General features: G+C 48.7%; 1 protein-coding gene and 1 long non-coding RNA gene across 2 annotated transcripts in view; one reads left to right on the top strand and one right to left on the bottom strand.

Moving 5' to 3' along the window:
- Nucleotides 1–723: 723 nt before the first annotated feature.
- Nucleotides 724–24,005, top strand: part of JPH2 (junctophilin 2) — a 69,026-nt gene continuing 45,744 nt past the window's right edge. The window contains exons 1-2 of the mRNA XM_019458419.2: nucleotides 724–1,889; nucleotides 22,755–23,550. Of these exons, the coding sequence (XP_019313964.1) occupies nucleotides 1,511–1,889; nucleotides 22,755–23,550 (1,175 nt within the window). The 5' untranslated portion in view covers nucleotides 724–1,510. The remainder of the gene's footprint in view (nucleotides 1,890–22,754; nucleotides 23,551–24,005) is intronic.
- Nucleotides 14,848–18,277, bottom strand: LOC109272415 (uncharacterized). Its single transcript, XR_002082455.2, has 3 exons — nucleotides 18,113–18,277; nucleotides 17,606–17,672; nucleotides 14,848–15,384 (listed from the first exon to the last, which is right to left on the bottom strand). It is a non-coding gene; the product is annotated as an uncharacterized LOC109272415 (long non-coding RNA).

The following is a 24,005-nucleotide window of genomic DNA, read 5'->3' on the forward strand; positions in this document are numbered from 1 at the left end:
TCAGTTGGGATTTCCAATCATTAGTCCTGGCCCCAGCTTCATGTCACGGAGATTTATTTGTCCCTTTCACTGGAGTTTGGTGGGAACCTGAGTGCTAGGAATCCACGCAGGCCCTTTGCTCCCGACTCTGCCCCAAGAGCTTTCTGAAGTCTGGCCTCACAGGCCCTGAGGACACCAGAGAAAGAAAGCTTGGAAAGGGGATATTTTTAAAAAATCATGATCTTTGAGTACCGCTAAGACAACCTCATTCCAAATAACCAGCAACCCTGTGTCTCAGAGATAAAGACAGTTTCCTCGCCCCTCAGAGAAGAGAGAAAGGGAGCCATCGGTGCCTTTTCTGGACTCTTTGCCAGGTGTTCCCAGGGGTGCAGAGGGGGACTGGGGGTTGTGAGTGAGCCCTGGACTCAGATTTGCTCTATCTTCCAGAATCTGTTTCCAGAACCTCACTTCTCTTCCCGAGTTCCCTCCTCTGCTTTCAAAAGCATATGTGAACCATGCCCGTTCCTTTCTCTTTAGGTCACCAGATTCCTTTATGGGGCTGGCAGCGTGGATAGCCCCGGGTCCTGTTAGGGCATGTGAGTGGTGGTGGGGCTGAGATTTGCCAATCGCTCTGCTCTGGGGGATTTTAAGTGTTCCAGGACTGGGTGTTCCTCTAGTCCTCCTTTCCCCTCCCTTCCCCGATCCCTCTGCCTGTTCTCTTTCTGCAGACTCCGGCCAGCCAGGGACGCTGGAGGTGGAAGGGAGCTCATACCCAGGGGAAGAAAAGCCACCAAACTGTCCCAGCTGCCTACACTTAGTTCTCCGCTGCCCTTCCTTGCCCCTCCAGCCTCTCTGCTGGGTCTGGAGCACTAGCCCGATTTGAAACACCCCTCCCGCTTCGAAGGAGGCTGGGCTGGCCAGGGGGTTATTTTGGGAGCAGCCTCAGAGATCCAATGGCCTTGTTAGGGCAACACTGACCTTTCCGTCCCAGGAGGAGGGCAGGATTGGAGAGGGGCGGGGCAGCGGCTGGGAGATGGACAGCCCCGCACACCCACTGGGTGGAGAAGGGGGCCAGCCGGCTGCAGGAATTCAGCCTCGGGCTGGGGGCTGTCACCAAGGAGGAATTTCTCCACTTTGAAACAGACTGGGGACCCCTCCACCCCACCCCTTTCACTGTGCTTCTTAAAGGGATCACACCGTTTTTCCTTTGACTCCAGGGAAGCCAGACTTGGGACGCTCTATGGAGACTTTGAATCTTGCCCTCCTGCTTCCTTCCCAACTGGCAGCCTTCCTCTGGCTGGTTGAGTGGGGGCCTCCCAGGCATGGCACTGACCAGCCGACCCAGTGCTGATTTGGCTCCTGGGCTCATTCAGTCTCTGGTGGCATCTTGCTTTCCCCCTCCTGGGGCACAGTGGTGAGTCAGGGGCGTCCAGCCCTGAGTGTGCTTGGAGAGTGTCGCTGGCAACCCCCCCCCCATCACCCTCTCTCCCCCACGCTGGAGGACGGTGAGGTTGTCAGGGGCTACGATGAGATGAGTGGGGGCCGCTTTGACTTTGATGATGGCGGGGCGTACTGTGGGGGCTGGGAGGGGGGAAAGGCCCATGGACATGGACTGTGCACGGGCCCCAAGGGCCAGGGCGAATACTCGGGCTCCTGGAACTTTGGTTTCGAAGTGGCGGGCGTCTACACCTGGCCCAGTGGGAACACCTTCGAGGGATACTGGAGCCAGGGCAAACGGCATGGGCTGGGCATAGAGACCAAGGGACGCTGGCTCTACAAGGGCGAGTGGACACACGGCTTCAAGGGACGCTACGGAACCCGACAGAGCAGCAGCAGCGGTGCCAAGTATGAGGGCACTTGGAACAATGGCCTGCAGGATGGCTACGGCACGGAGACCTATGCAGATGGAGGTGAGCCCGGCCTGGGGCCCCGCAGAGGGGGCCGATGAGTGAGGGAGACTGGTGGAGGGTGGGAAGAAGGAGGGGCGATATGACACAGAATCAGAGGAGCCAGGACGCTATTTGCTGTGTGGCACCGGGCAAGCTGCCCTACCTCTCTCAGAATCCATTTCCTTGTCAGTAAAGGTGGGGCCAATGACAGGGCCATTGAGAGGGCTGGCAGCGGTGTTTAGGACAAGACCTGCTGTATAAATACACACTCAACACACATTCAGTAAAACCTAACTACTACTGTTTGCATGCTAGGCTTACAAACAGCCATGGAATATACTCTGGCTTGTGCTCTAGAAGAATTTGGGTCTAATCTCAACTTTGCCATGAAAGTTATTTTCAAGCAATAGATCATGAAGTGTTCATTCATTCACCCATCCATCCACCCACCCACCCATCTAATCATCCACCCACACATTCATTCATCCATCTATCCATCCTTTCATTTAGTGCATATTTCTGTGGTACCTCCTATTTGCCAGGTATTATGAAAAGAGTTAGATATAAAGAGGAATAAGATACAGCCCAAGGCTTCAAAGATTGGCTTTAAACAAGCCATTATACATGAGTAGGTACAGAGTGCTGTGGCAGAGAAGTTAGATTTGAGGAGGTCAGGGGCTGCTTTAGAAGAGGTGACATCTGAGCTGGATCTTGTTGGGAAAATTGCTTTAGAGAGGGTGTGAGAGCAGGAGAGAACGAGTAAGAAGCTCAAAAGCATGAGCGTGCCCGGTGGGTTAAGGGAATGGAGAGGAATTTTCTGTGGCAAACAGCCGTGGGGAGTGGCAGAGAAGATATCATCACATCATCCACTGGGTACAACTGCACGTATCACTTAGTTGAGCCTCAGTTTCCTCATCCACAAAATCGGTTTTAGAATGTCAGCGCTGCTCAAAATGTGGTCAGTAGACAGTATCAGCATCATCTATCCACCAATTCAAAATTCAAAATCAGGGGCCCCAACTAGACCTTCGGAATCCAAATCCAAATCTTGAGGGCGGGCCTAGGCATTTGCTTTAACAAGCCCGCCTAGAAATTTTCATATACATTAAAATTTAAGAAGCAATGCTTTAGATCAGGCACTTGCAAATGACAGATAGCGGGCCAAACTGGCCAGCTGCCTGTGTTTGTACAGCTTGTGAGCTAAGGGTGGAATATTTGAAAAAAATCAAAAGAAGAACACTACTTTGTGACATGTGGAAATTGTATGAAAGTCCCTGCATAATATCCTTTTGGCCCACAAAGCCAATACTATTTACTATTCAACTGTTTACAGGAGAATTGGCTGGCTCTTGCTTTAAATGGTCATTTAGTTTCCCCCCAGCTCAGGATAATTCTATGAAGTCTCCGTAACTTGCCCCATGGGGAAGAGGAGCTAACACAGATACCTCAGAACTATATATTTTGGCATCTGTCAGATGCATGCATAGTTATATTATATCACTATGACAGAGGGTGAGCAGTGGACAGTCCCAGAGTGGGTTTGGGGAGGGGGCAGGAAGGGGCATGAGCCAGCCCAGAGCAGAAGTTGTGCTCAAGCTGAGGCTAGTGGGCATACACAGAGGGGCCTCACGTACAGGATGGGCTCCTGACTGGGCTGCCCATTGGTGAGCCCATGGTGAGGACCCACCCTCAAATGCATCTGCATGTTAATGAGGTTGTGTCCCTGGAGTTTCTGTGGGTGCAGTGGCAGCTACACAGCACTGGCTGGAATTGGACAGCGCTGAGGACAATTTGTGGCTCCACGCTTCCTAATTTGGTGACCATCAGCCGTTTGCTGAATGTCTGCAATTCGGTGCAATTCAATTCACTGGATGTTTATGCTGGACACTGCGCTGAGCACTGGGGACAAGTAGAGAGCAGGCCTCAGCTTCTCTGGCTACAACAGGGAGATGATCCTTGAGTGCTTGCTGGGTGTCAGATACCCATGCAGAGTGGTGCACAGGGTGCCAAATGTTCCTTCCCTAAAGTGTCTTAAAGGGGGAAACCTATTCATTCATGCATTCATTCATTCATTCATTCACGCAACCAATATTATGGGGCACCAACCAGGTGTCAGGCTCCATCCTACAGCAAGTTCCAGGAGCCAGGGCAGTGGGCAAGCAAAGTTATGAAACAAATAGCAGAGAAGGAAGAGGGTGACTTTTTGGATGGTGTAGCCTGGGAAGCAAGATGGGAGGACTAGGGAGAGAGTAACGACTTCCAGGCAGAAGGAATGATGGTCACAAAGGCCCTGAGGCAAGACTGGACTTGGTATGCTTGAGGAACAGCAAGAGTGCCAGGGTGGCAGGAGTAGAGTGGAGGGGGACAGGCAGGGGTTGATGTTGGAGCTGAAGGTGTGAGCCAGATCACGTAGGCATTGCAGGGCCCAGGGCTTGATTCTGGGTGTGCACAGGAGCTCTTCAGGCTAGGTAACTGGAAGGCCTGTTCCTCTGGTTTGTCAGAGGCCCAGACTCTTCTTCCGAATGAGACAGTCCCACATCCAGCGGCCCTGGAAACCTCAGATCTCTCCCAAGCCACACACGAGGTGCAACTCTCCAAAATTAGATGTGGCCACTGCTTCGGAAAATCTCCTTAATCAACCTGTCATCAGTTCCCCGAGGGTTTGTTAAGGACCTGCCCTTTGCCCCATCCTGGGTAGTGCTGAAGAGAATGTGGACAAATAAGATCCTGTGATTAGAAACGGCTGGGAGTCAGGCAGCCCTGGGTTATTATTGTGGCTCTATCCTATTATTTAATCTCTTGGAGCCTTAGTTTCCTCACCAATAAAATGGACTATGCTAATCTCTCATAAGATTTCTCATGAGATAAACAGGTACTCAATAAACGGTAGTTGCTATAATTACTATTCACCTTCATTAACTCATTCAATAAATATGCATTGAGTGATTATTATGAAGCTAGCTCTATACTATACTGGTGGTGGGAGGGAGGAGTATAGACATGAACAGGATGGGCAAGGTCCCTATCTTCCAGAGAATCTAACAAGAAATTGTACTATAGTGTGTTAGGTACTAGGCAGGAAAGTACTGGGAACTAAGGGAGGAAGAGGTGGGCAACTAATCAGACTGAGGCATTCAGGAAGGCTTCCTGGAGTAAGTGGCAAGCCGGGCTCTGAAGTATGGAGTGAGCCAGGTGACAAGGGTGGGAGATGAGTGCCCCAGGTGGAGAGAACAGTGCACGCAGGTCAGGAGGTCCAGAACTTACTGCCATCCAGGAAATAAAGCTGAAAGTTGCATCTCATCCCCAGTTTTCGGAAGGACTGATCAAAGGGACAATATGTTCCATTTCCTCCAGTCCCCACCTTGCCTTGTGGTCAAATGTCGCAGGTGACTGCCTCCTCTAAACTAAAGGAGGGGCACCTGGGTAGCTCAGTTGGCTAAGTGTCCGACTCTTGATTTCAGCTCAGGTCATGATATCATGGTTCATGAGTTCGAGCCCCACATCGGGCCCTGCACTGAGCATGGAGCCTGCTTGAGATTCTCTCCCTCCCTCTCTCTCTCTCTGCCTCTCCCCTGCTCGCTTGTTCTCTCTCTCAAAATAAATAAAATAAACATTCATAAAATTTATAAAAATAAATAAACCAAAGGAAACAGCAGTTTTCCAAACTGGAGGTATTGACCCATTAATAGGCAGTAAAATCAATTTAGTGGGTCATGACCTGCATTTTTAGAAATGAAAGAACAGAACAGAAAAATCAGAGTGTTTCACAGAGGATAAGAAAGCATTGTTTCCTGAAACATTTGTTCAGCTGAAGATATATGTACATATATAATGTGTGTGTGTGTGTGTGTGTGTGTGTGTGTGTGTGTGTGTGTATAAAAACTTCTGTGTTTACATGCATCGTGTATTTCTTACATGATGTGTGTATAAATGTATTTCCTACTGCAGGTCATGGTCAAAAACATTTGAAAATCACTATTCTAAAGTGACTTGACGTGGAACCCTCATCCAAGCCTCTCCATTCCCACGTCCACAGACTCTCCCTCTCCTCCAAGCCTGACACTTCAGCTGGGGGTTAATTAAGCTCTCCAGCAACCCCCCCCCCCCGGGAAGGAGAAGATGGAAGGAAAGGTGCCCCCTGGGGTCCCAAACCCTACTATAAGCCTCATGGCACCCCTCCCCTGCCTACAGCCCTCTTCCTGCCCTGGCCATATATAGCAAAACTAAAAATAGCTGCTGACTTAAAGCTCCAAAGCAAGCATACACCCAGGCCTTAAGTAGTAATGCTCCTTTGACGGCCTAGCTGTCTCCACCCCAGGGACCCACAGACTCCAGGACTGGAAGGGCCATTGGCGATCTTTGCTTTCCTAGGTTCTTGATCTGGGGCCCGTGCCTTGGCCTCAAAGGCCCATCAGGGTGCAGGCAATATGTGTGCATATGCATATGGGTTATCTGTGTTTTTCCTCAGAGAGCCCTCAGATTCTTAAAGTAATCTGGTGCTCCAATAAGTTCTAGAACTACTTACTTATCTAGTCAGCAATCCCCTCCCCCAAATGTGCAGTGGAAAAACCAGGCCCAAGGCTGACTTTGTTCATAAAGCCAATAGTAATAATAATAGTTAATATGTTTGGTGTGCTTACTATGTGCCAGGTGCTGTTCTTGGCATGGAACACGCTATGTTATTTAAACTTTCACAACAACCTCGTGGGGAAGTACTGTTATCACCCCGATTTTACAGACGAGGAAACAGAGACAGATGATTTAAGCACTGTATTCTTACTCATGGTCCTCTAGCTAGTAAGAGGCAGACATAGAATCGGATGGTAGTAAGTGATAATTAAATATTTCACAGTATAACTATTTTTAATAAACAATAAACAACTATACAAAATAAGACTGGCTACACCATGGGTGAGACCTAGTGCAAAATGAAAACACAAGACCCCTTCTTCAATATCATTAAGAATTTCAACACACTGACAGCCAAGAATTAAACCAAGTGCAGGGCCTTCTAAGTGCAGAGCCTGGAGCTATGACACAGGGGGTATGCTCATGAAGCAGGCCTTGACAACGGCCATATCTGCATGAGCCACTTACTGTGTCTTTACTCTGTGCCGGGCTCTGTGCTAAGAATCTTACACGTTTTATACTATTCAGGCTTCTTAATACTTTCATTGACTACCCTAGCGGTGTTTACAACTTTATGACTACAACCCGCTATAAGTTAGGTATTTCACATTGTAATTCTAGACATACACACACAAATGTAAAACTGAAATATATCACTGAAAAATATTTCCCTTCCTATATGCAGTACTTGCTATTATCTCTTTTATTCCATCCTGTTGACAGAATTAAACTCTGCCCTGATAGAGTATAGCACTTAGAACAGAATTTAACATGTGGGTTAGTGCTATTATTATTATTATTATTATTACATGTTTAGCTATGACAACTGGGTCAAAAACCCAAGCTTCTGCTCTCTGGATCCAATTTTCTTTCTCTTGCCTAAAGCTGATGGCTTAAGCTCATTTTAGCCCAATTGACTCTGAACATGGGAGCAAAATGGATTTGCCAGGATCTGGGTCTGAGCAATACCTAGTGTCCCATTATCTGGGCCTGGGATATGTGTTCCTTGAAGCAACTTTATTCATTCATTCATTCATTCATTCATTCATTCATTATCCACAGGAATATCTTTTCTATTGATCTGTTTGTCTACCTTTATGCCAATATCACATTGCCTTTGTTACTGGAGCTTTACAGTAAATTTTATTTTATTTTATTTTATTTTATTTTATTACAGTAAATTTTATTTTTTAAGTTTATTTTGAGAGAGAAAAAAAGACAGAGAGCACAAGGGGGGGCGGACAGAGAGAGAGGGAGAGAGAGAGAATCCCAAACAGGCTCTGCACTGTCAGCTCAGAGTCTGATGAGGGGCTCGAACTCATGAACCATGAGATCATGACCTGAGCCGAATTCAAGAGTTGGATGGACACCTAACCGACTGAGCCACCCAGGCACCCCTATAGTCAATTTTATAGTAAATATTAAAATCAGAGTAAATCTTCCAACTTTGCTCTTTTTGCTTATGGCTGGGTTCTTCTAGGTCATTCCCGGTTCTATATACATTATCAAATCAGCTTGTTCATTCTAGTAAAAAGACTGATAGGCATTAAAGTGATTAAAATTGCCTTAGACCTAGGGCGCCTGGGGGGCTTGGTAGGTTAAGTGTCCGACTCTTGATTTCGGCTCAGGTCATGATCTCGTGGTTCATGAGTTTGAGCCCTGTATCAGGCTCTGCATGCTGGCAGTGCAGAGCCTGCTTGGAATTCTCTCTCTCTCCCTTTCTCTGCCTCTTCCCTGCTCACTCCCTCTCTCAAAAACAAACAAACAAACAAAAACTTAAAAGAAATGTCTTAGACCTATACATCAATTTACAGAGAATGGATAATTTAACAGTAGTGACACTTCCAATCCATGGACGTGGTATAAGTCCCTATTTATTTAAGTCTTTAATTTCACTTAGCAATGTTTTGGAGTTTTCAGTGTTTTGCACACTTTTTTTCATTGAATAAAGTTACAAGCTTTTTAAACGATATTGTAAATGGAATTTTAAATTTCATTTTTCCAATTGTTCATTGCTAGGTTATAGAAATGCAATTATTTTTGTCATTGACTTTGAATCAATTAATTTACCCTGCTAAATTAATTTTTTAGTTCCAGTGGGATTTTTTTTGTTCTTTTTCAGATTTAAAAGGAACATCTTTTAGTTTAAAATTTCTCGATTGCTATTAAAAATCAAGCGTGGAAGTCCTAAGAGGGGCACGTGGGACTTAGCATGTGGGGCTTGCAGTAGCCAGATCTGGGTTCAAATGCCCACTGTGCCACTTCTTTCTTTAAAAAAATTTTTTTTAATTTAATTCTATTTTTTTATTTTTAATTTATTTGAGAGAGAGATAGCAGGGGAGAGGCTGAGACAGAGAGGGAGACATAGAATCCAAAGCAGGCTCCAGGCTCCTAGCTGTCAGCACAGAGCCCAATGTGGGGCTCAAACTCACAAACTATGTGATCATGACCTGAGCTGAAGTTGGTCCCTCAACCAACCGAGCCACCCAGGTGCTCCCCTGCTGTGCCACTTCCTAAATCTTTGAACGTGGGCACTCTGAGCTTCCATTTCCTTTTTTCCCTTAGGGATATCACATTCTCCTTCAAAACATGGCTGAAACAATGGAATGAGATAACACATAAAAAGCACTTAGCATAATGCCTGGCACATAGAAAGTGCTGAAACTATTCTCCTTTCTTGCATTCCCTTCACCGTCTAGAGGGTGAACTAATTCAGGATGGTCTGAACCACAGCTGTTTTGGGGAGACTGTTTCAGCACAGAAACTAGCTTTTGACTTGGGAGCAGTTAATAAGCTAAGACTTTGATTCAATTAGTTCTGCCTTGAGTCCTGCCAGTGTTGATGGAACTCCTGCCAGGCACGATTCCATTTCGAATGTAGAATCAGCATAATTTAACCTCATCTTGAAAATCTCATGTCCCAGTTCACAGCCAGAGGGCCAGTGTGACAGCCGGCTGAGCTGCTGTCATGGCAGCTTCTTGGCTTTATCTGGGACCCCAGGAGAGCCGAGCAGACCCTCAGGGAGACAGGGAAGTGGACACAATTAGTCTTTCTTCTCTGCAGCTTTGCTTTCTGTGATGTGTGTGTCCAATTGGCCAAGTCTCTGCACACATGCTCCTGTCCAAGGCCAGGCCCTTGGGATTCATGAGGCTTGCTTGTTTCCAGAGCCTGCTAATTCCATGTCCCCAACAGCTGTTCCCTGGACCAGCCCTTGCTGCCACACCCTTGTGAGGAATGTTGAGCCTCATTTTCTGAGGGCCCTGGTTGAGGTTGGGGTGCAGGCTGAACGGGGGGATGGTGTTGCTTCCTGCCCTAGACCAGAGGGCTACCCTTGTTCTCTTCTACCCCTTCTGGAGCTAGAGCCAGTTAGGTGGACAGTTAGGTCTGGTCACGAATGAAGCATCCAGGACCCCTACTCGTTCCTCTATAACTGAGAGTTGACTGGCCCAGACCCACCTGGAAAAATCTATAGAATGATCCAGGGGCTGTGGGAAGGCCAGAACCCCTTCTCCCCAGGCAAGTAGTGAGCACCGTGAGCCTGGAAGTATCCAAGCCTATGCTGTTGACCATCATCTGGGCAATGTAGCGTGGGGGTCACACACTGAGGCCTGAGGGCTGCACACAGCCTGCAGGAAATGCTCTATTTGGCATGCACAGTGACGATGGGTTTTTTTAAAATTTTTTTAATGTTTATTTTTTGAGAGAAAGAGAGAGACAGAGAGACAGAGCACGAGTGGGGGAGGGGCAGAGAGAGAGGGAGACAGAGAATCCGAAGCAGGCTCCAGCCTCTGAGCTGTCAGCACAGAGCGCGACTCAGGGCTGAAACCCACAGACAGTAAGATCATGACCTGAGTCGAAGTCAAACGCTCAGCTGACTAAGCCACCCAGGTGCCCCTGCACACATGATGTTTTTAAGACTTTTATTTTTAATTAAATTTGAATCCTTTATGGGTAAAGGATTCATCTTAGTAAAGTGATCAAATTTCACATCACTGATGACAGGACGGTCTTACAACATAGGCCCTTGATGGGATGTACAGAGGAGGGCACAGCATCACCTATATATACACCATTCCTGCCAGGAAGGTGTGGAGAGGAGGCAGTTTATGCAGGGCCTTGTAGGCCATCATAAGAATCTGGCTTTTACTATGAGAAAAATGAGGCCTATAAGAGTGACATGGTCAGATCTTGTTTAAAGGGATTCCTTTGGCTACTCTGTTGAGAGACTGGGGAGAGGAGGTGGTGCAGAAAGGTAGAAGCAGGGAAACAAATCAGTGAGCTTACTGACAGGTGAGAATACAAGCTTGGGCCACCATCTGATGGCGGCAGAGGTGGAGAGGTGGCTGAATTCTGGATCTACTATGAAGGTAGCATCAATAGATTTTGCTGATAGATTGGATAGGGGGAGTGAGAGAAAGAGGAGTCCAGGATGGCTCCAAGGCTTTGGCCTAAGCCTCGGAAAGATGGCATTGCCCTGACCTGAGATGGGCCAAGAGTTCGAAGAGGGAAGGTCAGGAGCTCAGTGTTGGACGTCGTGGGTGAGAGATGCCTGTTGCACATGCCACCTGGGCATGAGGGTTGTGGGCTGGCCTGAGCATAGAAAGGGAGCCTGAAATGGGGCGCCTGGGTGGCTCAGTCGGTTAAGCCTCCAACTTTGGCTCAGGTCGTGATCTCACAGTTTGTGAGTTTGAGCCCTGCATTGGCCTCTGTGCTGACAGCTTTGAGCCTGGAGCCTGCTTCGGATTCTCTATCTCCCTCTCTCTCTTCCCCCATTTGCTCTTTCTCTCTCTCTCTCTCTCTCTCTCTCTCTCTCTCTGTCTCTCTCTCTCTCAAATATAAACAAACATTCAAAAAAAATTTAGAAAAAGGGGGCCTGAATGACCATGGGGGGCCTCCTTTGAACCCAGACTCTCTCCCTTTGATATCTTTTTGCCTCCTCTACACCCAATTATTTCTGGTTTCCCAGGCCCTCAGGGTTACTGAGCCGACTCAGAGCCTGGCAAAGGCACTTTCACCCAGGTGACTGGTCCGCAGGGCTGGCAGCACCCAGGTGATGTCGCCTGGTTAATTCCCTGCTTCTTGTGTGAGCTGTGGGGTGTCATCCGGGGTAGCAGCCTCTGAATGTGGGGATGGTGGAGCCCCGCAGGCCACGGGGACTTGTCCTACACCTGCTGTAACCTGACTCTGCTCCCAGGAGCTGGTCACAAATGCTGCCAGCTTCTCCGCTTTGGGTTGCCTTTCGGTGATCCCGGGAAACCAGGGACAGTGGAGCTCTGATGGGCGGCAGCACTTGGGAGCCGTGGGAAGGGAGTTTGGTGCCACCTTGCTGGCAAGCCAGAGAACAAGGCCTTGGGGTTGTTATGGGAAAAAAGAAATGCAGTCTAAACGCTCACACAAAAGGCCTGCTACACTAACTCAAGAGAACCATGCCATGAAGTACTAAAACCATTAAAAAGACAAAGGCAGACCCACCTATACTAAGACGTTTTAAGGGAACAAGAACCATTTGACAAATATTTATTGAGTGCTATGTGCTAGGCAGTGTTTTCAGTGATGGGGCTAATGGTAGAGTGGGGGAACAGCTAAACATTTAGTCTATTTGTTATATGTATATCCTTGTAAATGAGCAGAAAAGGCCTCTTAGGACCTAGATTGTTAACAGTGATTACCCTTCTCACCCTGGGGAAATAGTACACAAGTTGTTGTTGTTGTTGTTGTTGTTGTTTTTAATTTTAAATACTCCTGTATTGTTTGAATTTTGTGCAGTGAGCATATATGATTTTTATAATTTTGTTCCAAGTTCTGTATTTTGAGAGAGAGAAAGTTGGGGAGGGAGAGAGAGAGAGAGAAAGAGAGAGATAGAGAGTATCCGAAGCTGACAGTGCAGAGCCCAATGTGGGGCTTGAACTCACCAACTGTGAGATCATGACCTAAGCTGACGTTGGATGCTTAACTGACTGAGCCACTCAGGCACCCCAACTTTTATATTTTTAAAGAGTGTCCTGCCCACCAACACATATACAACACTTACATATACAAATAAAAAGCCTTCAGGGTGAGGCGCCTGGTTGGCTCAGTTGGTTGAGCGTCTGACTCTTGGTTTCAGCTCAGGGCATGATCTCATGGTTCGTGGGTTTGAGCCCCGCATTGGGCTCTGTGCTGGGGGTGCAGATCCTGCTTGGGATCCTCTCTCTCCCTCTCATTCTGCCTCTCTCTCTCTCTCAAAAAAAAAAAAAAACAAAAAAAACACCAAAAAACAAAAAGAAAAAAGAAAAGAAAAGAAACTGTCAGGGTACAAAAAAGGTTTGGAGGCTCTAAGCAAAGTTCCCCAGAATCTAGGCTCAGATCTCAAAAGATTCCCCCTTTGTTCCTCTCCATTCTGGGATATTCAGCAGTTCAAAGCGAGGCGGGATTGAAAGAGCTGGTAAGGCAGTAGATCTATTCTTTAATCTCAGATGAGCTATGGCCGGGTTGTGTGGCCTTAGGCAGGCCCCTCCACCTCTCTGTGTGCAAGCTTCCTCCTCTGTAAAATGAGGGGGCTGAACCACACTTACTCCCAAGGGTAAGTCACTTTTTTCTTATATGCAACACCAGCTAATTGACTATAGCTACCTGAAGATGTGATAAGGGGTCCTATGCTCAGCCATATCAGGATCATGACTGATTAGCAATTACTGTTGTGGACACACTGTGGGTAAGAGATGGACCATATGACAGATTACTTGTTGCCTTGAACTAGGTGGTCTCGGAGGGCCACTTATTCTCGGGATTGAGATAGTCTCACCTTGAAGTTGAGGTTGTCAGTGAACATGCTGCACATTTGTAGGTATCAGGAACATACCAGTCTGTATTACATACGGGTGCTGGCACCAGTTGCTACCATCTCATGAGAGCCCATTACTAAATTTTCAGGAATTTTGCAAGCTGGCTGTTCAACTGTTGGTAGCCTGTCTGGCCGCGGTGGGTATACTTACAAGATGGAAATTGGCTAGCACTACAAAATCAGGGTTGTTTGTTTATTTTTCCGAAGAGCTATTCTACCAGCACACCATTGAACATTGTGCTAATATGACATGCCCTTTTTTCCTTCTCACCCAGATGAAGGGTAACCAAGCAGCCTGCTTTGCCTGGGAACTGTCCTGGTTTTAGTACTGAAACTCCTAATCTTGGGAAATCCCTCAGTCTCGGGCAAACTGGGATGACTGGTTACCTTGCAATCCTTTCCCATGAGGTGAAGGGAGCAAACATTTGTTGATGAGAGTCTGAGACCTCTGCTAGAGAACCCATGTAAATACTCCAGCAGTAGACGCTGCAGGACACCCTCAGATACCCGCCAGGGGCAGAGTCCTCCTTCCCCTTGCTGCCAGGACCACTGGTCGCTGATGGCTCACAGCCAGGCACTGTTGTCTGTCAGAAGGAGCTGCCTAGCTCAGTGGGCAACCCAGAGCTAATGACTGCTTGATACAGGAGTCCAAAGACCCAGCCTCTTTGGACAACTCTGAAGGGCCATACTAGCTCCAGAGATCCCCATGGGATCACTACAAGCCTTGGCTTGTTCAACTTGAAGAAGTTCAACTTCTTCTGCAGTTGAATCCAGAAGATTCCTTCCTTCCTTCCTTACAGATGCTCATCCCAAGAGTATTCCCCCAAAATCACTCACATGCAATCTTGGCTTCCTAGGGACCCAAGACTATCCTTGAGGCACTCGGAAACCACTGCAGGGTTTTAGGCAGGGTCACCTGATCAGATCTACATCTTATTAAGATGACGACTCTGGCAGCAGCAAAGGGTGGACTGCAGCATCAGGGGAGGCAGGAGACCAGGGGAGATGCTGTTGTAGTTAACCAGGAGGCACTGGTGCAGCCTGGACTAGATGGACAGGGTGAAGATAAAGAGAAGTGGGGGAAATTAAAGAAATATTCAGAGTCAGGTCCGTCTGTTTCCAAAGCCCAAACAATTTCCATTATTCTGCTGCCCCCAAAGATGTCTCAGGCCTGGCTTGCTTTCTCAGGGACACTGGTCCATGGTATTTATCAAGGTGGGTTAGAATTGAGCTGGGATGGGTCCCCTATATTTAGGAGCATCTATATAGGTATCTGTGGCATAAGGGCATGCTTGTTCACTGCTGTGCATTCCTGGTTTACATGGCCCAATTTTGGTGCACCTGGACAAGAGCCACTGACTTCTGGACTCTCGGTTGCTCAGTCCCCTGCCTGCCATTCTCCATCTTAAACAATGTCTGAGATCTGCTGATGACACTTCCATAGTCCTGTCCAAAGATCTTGTGCTGACATCTGACACTATGGGAAAGGATTTGAGGAAGGACCAAGAATGGCTATTAGACCAAATAGATAAGATATAGATGAGATAGCTGTATAAGAGGTAAGAAGTGACAAATGTCTCAAGCAATGAGAGTATGGAGGAAAAAAGATACTCCAGGAAGGTTTTCTGGAGGAGATGACTTTGAAGCTGGGCTTTGGTGGATTTGGGAAGACAAAACTAGGAGGGTGAATTGGGACCAGGTCATGAAGACAATGGACTGTCGGGTCAGGACTTCCATAGGCAGCGGGGACCACAGGAGAGGAGTTAGCCCTGATTCTTCTCTCTCCATCTCTGTTCAGCCCTCCAGGGACACTGGTGTTCAGACCTCAGACAGTTTCCTGGAAATAGGCAGGTGTCACTGGCCAGAGGGGGTGATGTTCTCAGTGTCCATTCTGTATTTGGAGGCAGAATCCCTGGTCTGGGCCACATGTCTCTTCTCTGGGTCAAAGTGGGTTCTGGATCTCCTAGACTTCCCTTGGGTTTCTGAAATGGTCCGCTCCCTTCAGAGCTGAGGTCTGGATGAAGGATTGCAAACCTTTAGCTCGTAAGGGATGTTCTCAGATTCCTAGAGGCGTAGAGGAGAAAGCACTGGTCAGGACACCTGGCTGTGACCACCAACAGCTGCTATACTTGAAGCAAGTAATTTAAATTCTTAGTTTCGATTGTTCCAACTATAAAATCACAATGATGACACCGATACCTGTTAGGATATTTTTTTGTCTGTGGGAAACAGAAAACCCTAACTCCAAGTGAATTAAACAAGCATTTTCTATAGAAATATAATGTGGGCTACAGATGTAATTTAAAATTTTCTAGTAGCCACACGTAAAAAAGGTGAAATTAATTTTAATAATATATTTTATTTAGGGGCACCTGGATGGCTCAGTTGGTTAAGCATCTGACTCTTGATCTCAGCTTGATTTCAGGGTCTGCGTTGGGCTCCATGTTGGGTGTGGAGCCTCCTTAAAAAATATATATTTTATTTGACCCATTAACCAAAATACCATCTCTACATGTAATCAATATATAATTATTAGTGATGTATTTTACATTTTTTTGGTGCCAATTCTTTGCAATCTGGTGCTCAATAACCACCTGTGTCTCCTGGCTGCCATGTTGGACAGCACAGACCTAAACAATAAGGATATTTATAGTCTCACATAAAGAAGAATCCAGAGGTAGGAGAGTCTCAGAATTGGTTAACTTGGAGGCTCAACAATGTCAACAAGGACCCAGGGTCCTGCCATGTTTTGCTCTGCATCCATATAGTGTCAACTCTATTCTCAGTGGCTTCATGGTACTAGGTTGGCTGCCACAGCTCCAGGGGTCACCTCCACATGCAGCAATACCCAGCAGCAGAAGAGTATATGCCTGCATGTTTCTCCTTAAAAGAACTAGGAACTCTTTCCTGCCTCCCTGGTCCGCCCCCCAGCAAACTTTCCCTCCGGTCTCACTGCTGGATTTCATCAAATGCTCACATCGAATCCAATCATTGGCAAGGTAAGTAGACATGAAGTCTGGCTGAGAGCAATCAGGATTTACCCCTGGATAAGGAACCTTTCTCTGAGGCCCAGGAAGGAGGTCTGGGCCCTTGAACAGAACGAGGTTCCATCAGCAAAGGAGAAATCCACTATTGGGTAACCACTGGGATCTGCATGACACCTGCCAGGTACGGCATGTCACAGGTTTGACAGAAGGAACGGAGCCAACTGGTTAACGAGAGGCTAGTGTAGAGTTTTGCAGCTCTTACTCAAGTTGCATATTTGAGCCATCAGAGGTGCTTTAAAAAACTCCAGTGTCCACGTCAGTTAAGTCATAATCTCTCCCCCAAAGGGTGGATCTTGTACTATAAATATGGTTTCCAGAAACTACTCTCTCATGTGTGTCTAGAGGGTGTGGAGGCAGGTCTCATTGATGAAGAGACCCCCCCCCAAATTTTCTTCCTCCCAAGGACAGAAACTTTAAGGCCTCCTGGGTCAGAGATGTGGCCAAAGCAGCCAAGCCTGGGCATCCCAGCGCATAAGCCTGCTTTCTTACAAGCAAGCAGACGTAGGTGGAAAATTGGAGCTGGGCTCGTTCTCTCCCTCTGAGTTCTTTCTGTCCTCCCCGGCTCCTTTTCAACTCTCCAGTTAATCCTTTCTGGGCGAGCTTTTCTGAGCAAAGATTCTAGCCTGCCAAAACTAGCCTTTATTGAGCACTTACTGTGTTCATACGGTTCATTTATTCCTTGGTCCGCCAATCCTCCCTCACCACCTAAGGCCTGGACCATTATCACTCTGCATCACTGGTGTGGCTGCCTAACATTTATTTCTGTGGTGGTTGCTTAAATCTAGTCTATCCTTGGCGCTCAACTCTATGCCTCTTGAGGGTGGAGATCATGTCTATTTATCACTGTGTCCCCAGTATCTAACACCAAGAATTCCAGGTCCATAGCAAATACTCGTTAAATTCAAACAAGTGAATGAACAATGATCTAAAGTATGTATCATTATCTCCATTTTAAGAAGGACAAGCTGAGGCTCAGCAGGCTTAAATAGTTCGACATGTTTTAGAACTATTTGGCATCAGAGTCAAGGTTGAAACCCAGCTTATTCTGTACTAAACCAGAAGGGCAACTGCAGGGGGAAGATGATATTCAGGTTTTATTAACTTTAGGAGCCTGGTCTGAGGGACAGAACTGTATTTACCAGCCTTTTACATGTACCCCAATAATTTCCAGGGTTTGGGCTGCTAAATCTAGACCTGACCACATTGGCAGCCACTGCCAGTCACTATTGAGTACTTACCATGTGCTGAGTCATGAAGGAAAAAAGAAAATGTGGTTCCTGCCCCTGGAAGAATGGAAGGGTATCACTGCAGAGAAGATACAGATTCATCAGACGTTTACTGTAGGCTTCCTTGGGCCTGGGAATTGTGCTAGATGCTGGGATCATAGCAGGAATAAGCTGGATATGGCTCCCTCCCTCTTGGAAGCCAAAGTCCAGTGGGAAAGGCTTATGGTGGACAAATGACCTTAACAGTTATTTAATTGCAATTGGGAACAGTGCCAAGAAGAACAGGGAGACATGACATCATATGGCAGTACTCAGGGGGCAGGGTTCAAGAAACCCTCCTGGATGAAGTCATATTTAAGCTGAAACTTGAAATATCAAAAGAAGTTGGCCAGGGGAAGAGAGAAGGGAAGAGCATGCTGAGAAGAGGTGGAGGGCGGCAGGAGCATGTGCAAAGGTCCTGAGGTGGAAAGGCAAATGTGACTGGAGAGGGGGTCAGAGGCTGAGAATCCTGCCTCTTACCCTGAGGGCAGTGAGAATCCCTGTAGAGTCTACAAGGCCAAGTGAGGGGCCAGCCCAAAGGTGATCAGGAAGCACTTCCTTCCATAGAAAGCTCATCTTAGCCAGATGGCTGTGGGCAGGGTCCTCCTTTTCCCTCTCTTCAGATGCAGATGCTGCGTTCTTCCAGTCCCCAGGGAGAGCTGTCCTGTCTTAGAGAGAGTCAGGCTGGGGGTGGCCCCAGCACTTGGCTTTTCCCCCTTCCCAGGGCCCCGTCACTCCCAGTCTCCCCTGGGTGTCTGTGCCTCTTGCCACTTGCTTGTAAGTTTCCTAATATAGCCTGGCCGTTTCCTCCCCAGCTGGTGGCCAAGAGCAATCTCAGTTTCTCTTGGGCTTAAAGGGACCATGTCAGCCCATCTCACGCCAACTTTAAGCTAAAGGTAGATTGGTTGATTTAATTTCACAAATGTGTCCAACCCAGAGATTAGATGTCCTCTGTCTTTCTCCCAGGTTACCAACTTCTCTGCTCCATTCTTGTTCACTTTCTCCTTTCAAATATTTGTTTTTCTTCTTTCTTCTGAGCACAGTAAGGAGCACAGCTGGACATGGATGGGAGTTTTGGTACATTTATTAGCTTTGTCACCTTGGGTGGGTCTTATAGGAACCATTAAATACCTCTCTGGGAGTGAGCTGTGCAGATTTCTGGAGGAAGACTGTTTCAGGCAGAGGGAGCAGCAAACAGAAAGGCCCCGAAGCAGGGGCATGGCTCATGGAACGGGAGGAACAATAAGGAGGACTTTGTGGCCAGAGTGGAGTGAGGGAAAGGAGGAATGGAGGGATGTGAGGACAGAGGAGTGATGGGGATGAGATCAGGTTAGGTCTGTGGATCACTAAGGACTTCAGCTTTTCCTCTGAATGAGAAGAGGCAGAGCAGTGTCGTGATTTTTGACTTTATTACATTTGGACAGAATCTCTGTGATTAGTGAGCTAGGAATGGACAGAGGCGCACAGACAGAGAGAGACCAGTGTGGCAGCCATTACGAAAATCCAGGACGAGAGACAACAGTGGCTCAGGCTACCGCCTAGTAGCAGGGGGGTGTGAGAAGTGGCCGGATTTCAGAGTCACTTGGAAAGGAGAGTTGACAGGATTTTCCAATGGCTATTTGCAGAATGCTGTGCTGGAGTGGTTTTTTTCTTAAAAATTTATTTACAAATTAGATTATTTATTACATCAAGGTATAGTTTCCAGGCAGAGAATTCATTTTAAGTGCACGGTCTTGACAAATGTATACACCTGTGTAACCACCAGTACAATCAAGGTGTAGAACATTTCCATCAGTTCGGAAAGTTCCCTTGTACCCCTCTCTGGTAGATCCCTCCTACCTGCAGCCCTGGTAACCACAGATCTGCTTTCTGTCACTATACTTTAGGGTTTTTTTTCCAGGGTTTTATGTAGTTGGAATCGCACAGTTTGTATTCTTTCATCTCCGGCTTTATTCACTTAGCATGTTTTTGAGATCCATCCATGTTGGATATGCCAGCAGTCTATTCCTTTTTAACGCTGACCAGTATTCCACTGTGTGGCTGACCACCGTCCATCCATTTACCAGTTGATGGACATTTGGGTTGTTTCCATTTTTTAAAAAAATTTTAATTTATTTATTTTTGAGAGAGAGAGATACAGAACACAAGCAGGGGTAGGGCAGAGAGAGACAGGGAGACACAGAATCCGAAGCAGGCTCCAGGCTCTGAGCTGTTAGCAGAGAGCCCAATGCAGGGTTCAAACCCACGAACCATGAAATCATGACCTGAGCTGAAGTTGGACGCTTAACCAACTGAGCCACCCAGGAACCCGGGGTTGTTTCCTTTTTTGTTGTTGTTTCCTTTTTAATCTTCCCCAAACCCTAGAAGGTGGGTATTATTTTTCCATTTTCCAGATAAGCAAATTGAAAATCTGAAGAAGTAACTTGTCCAAGGTTCTCCAGATTAGATATTTGAGATGAGTTTGTCTCTGACTGCAAGTTTCTGTCTGTCCCCTTGCCTCCCATACAATGTGACCACATGTGAATGAGCTTAGAAAGGGGAACACATTAGTTTTAACTCTCTACTTTCTCATCCCCTGGACCACGTTCTCTTTGCTCTGCTCTCTGCACCTGCCACACAAACCCATTTTCCCACTTCCTCAGCTTGAGTCAGACGTTGGGTTCATACCCCAGTTCTGCTCCTTCCTTACTAGGTGACTTTGGGCAAGTCACACAGTCTCTCTGAATCATCCACCTGTGAAATGGAGATCATATTTGCATCTTCTTCTATGAGATCATGTCCAGTGATATCTCCTTTCTCTCTCTCCACTTCCCTTTGGCCCTTTTATAGCTCATATTCCATGGTCATTGGCTTTCCATGGCTGGTCACTGACAGGAGGAGAGCTCTGATGTCCCTCTCACTGCTGGCTGTGTGCCTGCCTGTAGAGAGGCTGCAAACAAATTAAGCCAGACTTTCTGGTGGTGAGGCCCAGAAACTGGTATTTTTTAGAGCTTCTGAAGGGCATCCAGGATAGAGAACTGGGGGCTCAGAGTGTGAACTTCAGGCATCAGATAGACTTGGGTTTGGATTCTGCCTCCTTGGTCAAGTCACTTAACCTCTCAGACCACCAACTTCCTTTCCTGTAAATGAGCATCATCAAGGGACCCACCTGATAGGAACTTTGAGATGTTTAAATGAGCCCTCGGCACTGTACATGACTCTTAATGCAGTCTCTTCATGCAGAAAGTGATGGGGGCGGGGTGGGAATAGGGGCCCAAGGTGGAGTAGCCTGGGCTGGGAGGGACCAGATAGTATAGAGTCATAGGGACATGCTGTCCTTCCCCTGCAGAGTCACAATGCAGGTCCTTCTAGAATTCCAGTGTCTCAGAGTTAGGCCAAACTTTAGAGAGTTTCATATCTAACATGTCATTGACAGGGCGATCGAGGCCTTAAGAAGGGAAGAGAGTTGCCCAAGGTCACACAATGAGATGGAGTTTCTGGGGAGGTTCAGCCAATCAATCAGCAAATATTTACAGAGCACCCCTATGTGCCAGGCCCTATTGTAGATGCTGGGGCTACATCAGAGACCAAAACAGGAAAGATCCCTGCCCTCATGGATTTCCAGTCTAGTGAGGAAAGAAAAGCAATAAATGCAACAATTAAGTCATATGATATGTTAGAGAGGATACATACTATAGAAAACAGTAGATAAGGGGTAGATAAGGGTGCTTGTGCTCAAGCAGATGGCAATTTTAAATAGGGTGGTCAGGATAGGCCTCACTGAGCAGAGACATGAAGCGTATCTGGAGGGAAGGAGTTCCAAGCAGATATACCGGCCAGTGCAAAGGCCCGAACGGGAGCCTGCCTGTTGGGTTGAGCTTAGGAATCCCTTACCTGGCCAGCCGTTTCAGTTCCTTAGCCATCCTGGGCATTTGCTGGGAAGAAGGCCATTTGGGGCCTTTTTTGGTTAACCAGGGTAAAGTATCAGCTCGTGTTAAAACAAAGGCTCTGAATTTCCCCCCTCAACTCCGTGAACACTATGGCAGATACTGTCCTGCATGCTGAAGGCATAAAGATGAAGGCAGGGAGCTGGCTTTTGGCAGGCTACTCACATAGGCTCTTGTTCCCAGGAGCTCACGTGCTCACACCGATGGACACGCAAGGCCTGCACTGATGATACCTCCTTGTACATGCCATTATCCTGTACACACACGGTCTTACATGGTCTCAGTTTCCCTGCTGCCCACAACCTCATACACTCAGCCTCAAGTGCCACATGTTATTCTGTGCTTTAACACTCAGACAGCCTTGCATACTTAGAACATCTCACATCCCCATGATGTCACCTCCACAGGAACTTGGGCACTTAGCCCACCTTGCACGCTATGATGACTATGCGCATGCATTTAACCTCACACATAGATAGATGTACCTGCTCCCACAAGTCCGCACGCTTTGAACCTCTACTGGTTTTGCACCCTCACTCAATTTTGCCTTTCCTTTCATACTCAAGACCTCAAATACTCGCATGACCTTACGTTACATCTCATTACATCACACTCATGTGATCTCGGTCACCCTCTGCGCACACACTGCCTCGCACACTCATGATCTGACAGGCTTCCAGGACCCTGCACACTCCCACAAATGCAAATATTCACACTAGGGCACAAACTCACTGTCTTGCCCACTCATGCTCTTGCACAATCTGTGCACTCGTTCAAATTCACACTCACCGAACCTCATCTGCTCGGGCAACTTCGCACGTTAAAACTGACTCACCCCGCCTGGCACACTCGTGACCTTGCTGTGCTCCTACCAACAGAAATATTCACACCATCCCGCAGACTCCTTTTGGCCACTCACTCGTTTAACCGCACACACTCCGGGGCCTCGCCTGCTCACGCAGCGTCACACGCTGACGCCCACTCGCGCGACCTCACTGTGGCCGCCGGGAATAGTCCCGCCACTGCGCTGCGCAGAGGGCGGTCGCACTTCTGTCCTCGCACCCTCACGGACCACGCGCCCCCTCCCCCCGCGTCGTCCGCCCTCCCACCCGCGCGCTCGTCGCCCCGGCCCGCCTCGCCCCGCGCCCGCAGGGCCCTCCCAGCCGCCCACTGACGCGCCCTCTCCTCGCCCGCAGGGACCTACCAGGGCCAGTTCACCAACGGCATGCGCCACGGCTACGGCGTGCGCCAGAGCGTGCCCTACGGGATGGCCGTGGTGGTGCGCTCGCCGCTGCGCACGTCGCTCTCGTCCCTGCGCAGCGAGCACAGCAACGGCACGGTGGCCCCGGACTCGCCCGCGTCGCCCGCCCCCGACGGCCCGACGCCGCCCCCGGCCGCCATCCCGCGCGGCGGCTTCGCGCTCAGCCTGCTGGCCAACGCCGAGGCGGCGCGGGCGCCCAAGGGCGGCGGCCTCTTCCAGCGGGGCGCGCTGCTGGGCCGGCTGAGGCGCGCGGAGTCGCGCACGTCGCTGGGCAGCCAGCGCAGCCGCGTCAGCTTCCTCAAGAGCGACCTCAGCTCCGGCGCCAGCGACGCCGCGTCCACCGCCAGCCTGGGCGAGGGCGCCGAGGGCGCGGAGGGCGCCGACGAGGCCGCGCCCTTCGAGGCCGACATCGACGCCACCACCACCGAGACCTACATGGGCGAGTGGAAGAACGACAAGCGCTCGGGCTTCGGCGTGAGCGAGCGCTCCAGCGGCCTCCGCTACGAGGGCGAGTGGCTGGACAACCTGCGCCACGGCTACGGCTGCACCACGCTGCCCGACGGCCACCGCGAGGAGGGCAAGTACCGCCACAACGTGCTGGTCAAGGGCACTAAGCGCCGCGTGCTGCCGCTCAAGAGCAGCAAGGTCCGCCAGAAGGTGGAGCACAGCGTGGAGGGCGCCCAGCGCGCCGCCGCCATCGCGCGCCAGAAGGCCGAGATCGCCGCCTCCAGGTAGGCCCCCGGGGGCTGGGCGCAGGGGGGTGGGCCCCGCCGGGGAAGGGGGTCCCGGGGGCAGGGCGACCCTGGAGGCCCGGTCTCCAAGGCTGTTCTGCTTCTTTCACCGTCAGGGCTTCTCCCCGACCTTTAGAGAGTTAACTGGAGGTGCTTCTGGTCCCCTGTCCATCCACCCATTCATCCAACCCTTCCGTTCATCCAGCCTTTCTAAGAGCCACCTGGACGACCATCTCTTCACCCCAACCACCCACTCCACTTTCTGATTACACATTCAACCCCCAGCCACCCGTCCAGCCACCCAGTCATCCATTCATTCTCCCAGCCCCTTCATTCACCTAACTTCTCAACTACCCGCCTGAACAACTCCTCCATTAGGCCAACCACCTCCAGTCACTCAGCCTCTCTAACATCTACCTGGACAACCACCCACCCACCCAACCACTTCCTCCTCC

Source organism: Panthera pardus, unplaced genomic scaffold (genome assembly GCF_024362965.1).
Source record: "Panthera pardus isolate Hobbes unplaced genomic scaffold, ASM2436296v1 HiC_scaffold_25, whole genome shotgun sequence".
NCBI lineage: Eukaryota > Metazoa > Chordata > Mammalia > Carnivora > Felidae > Panthera > Panthera pardus.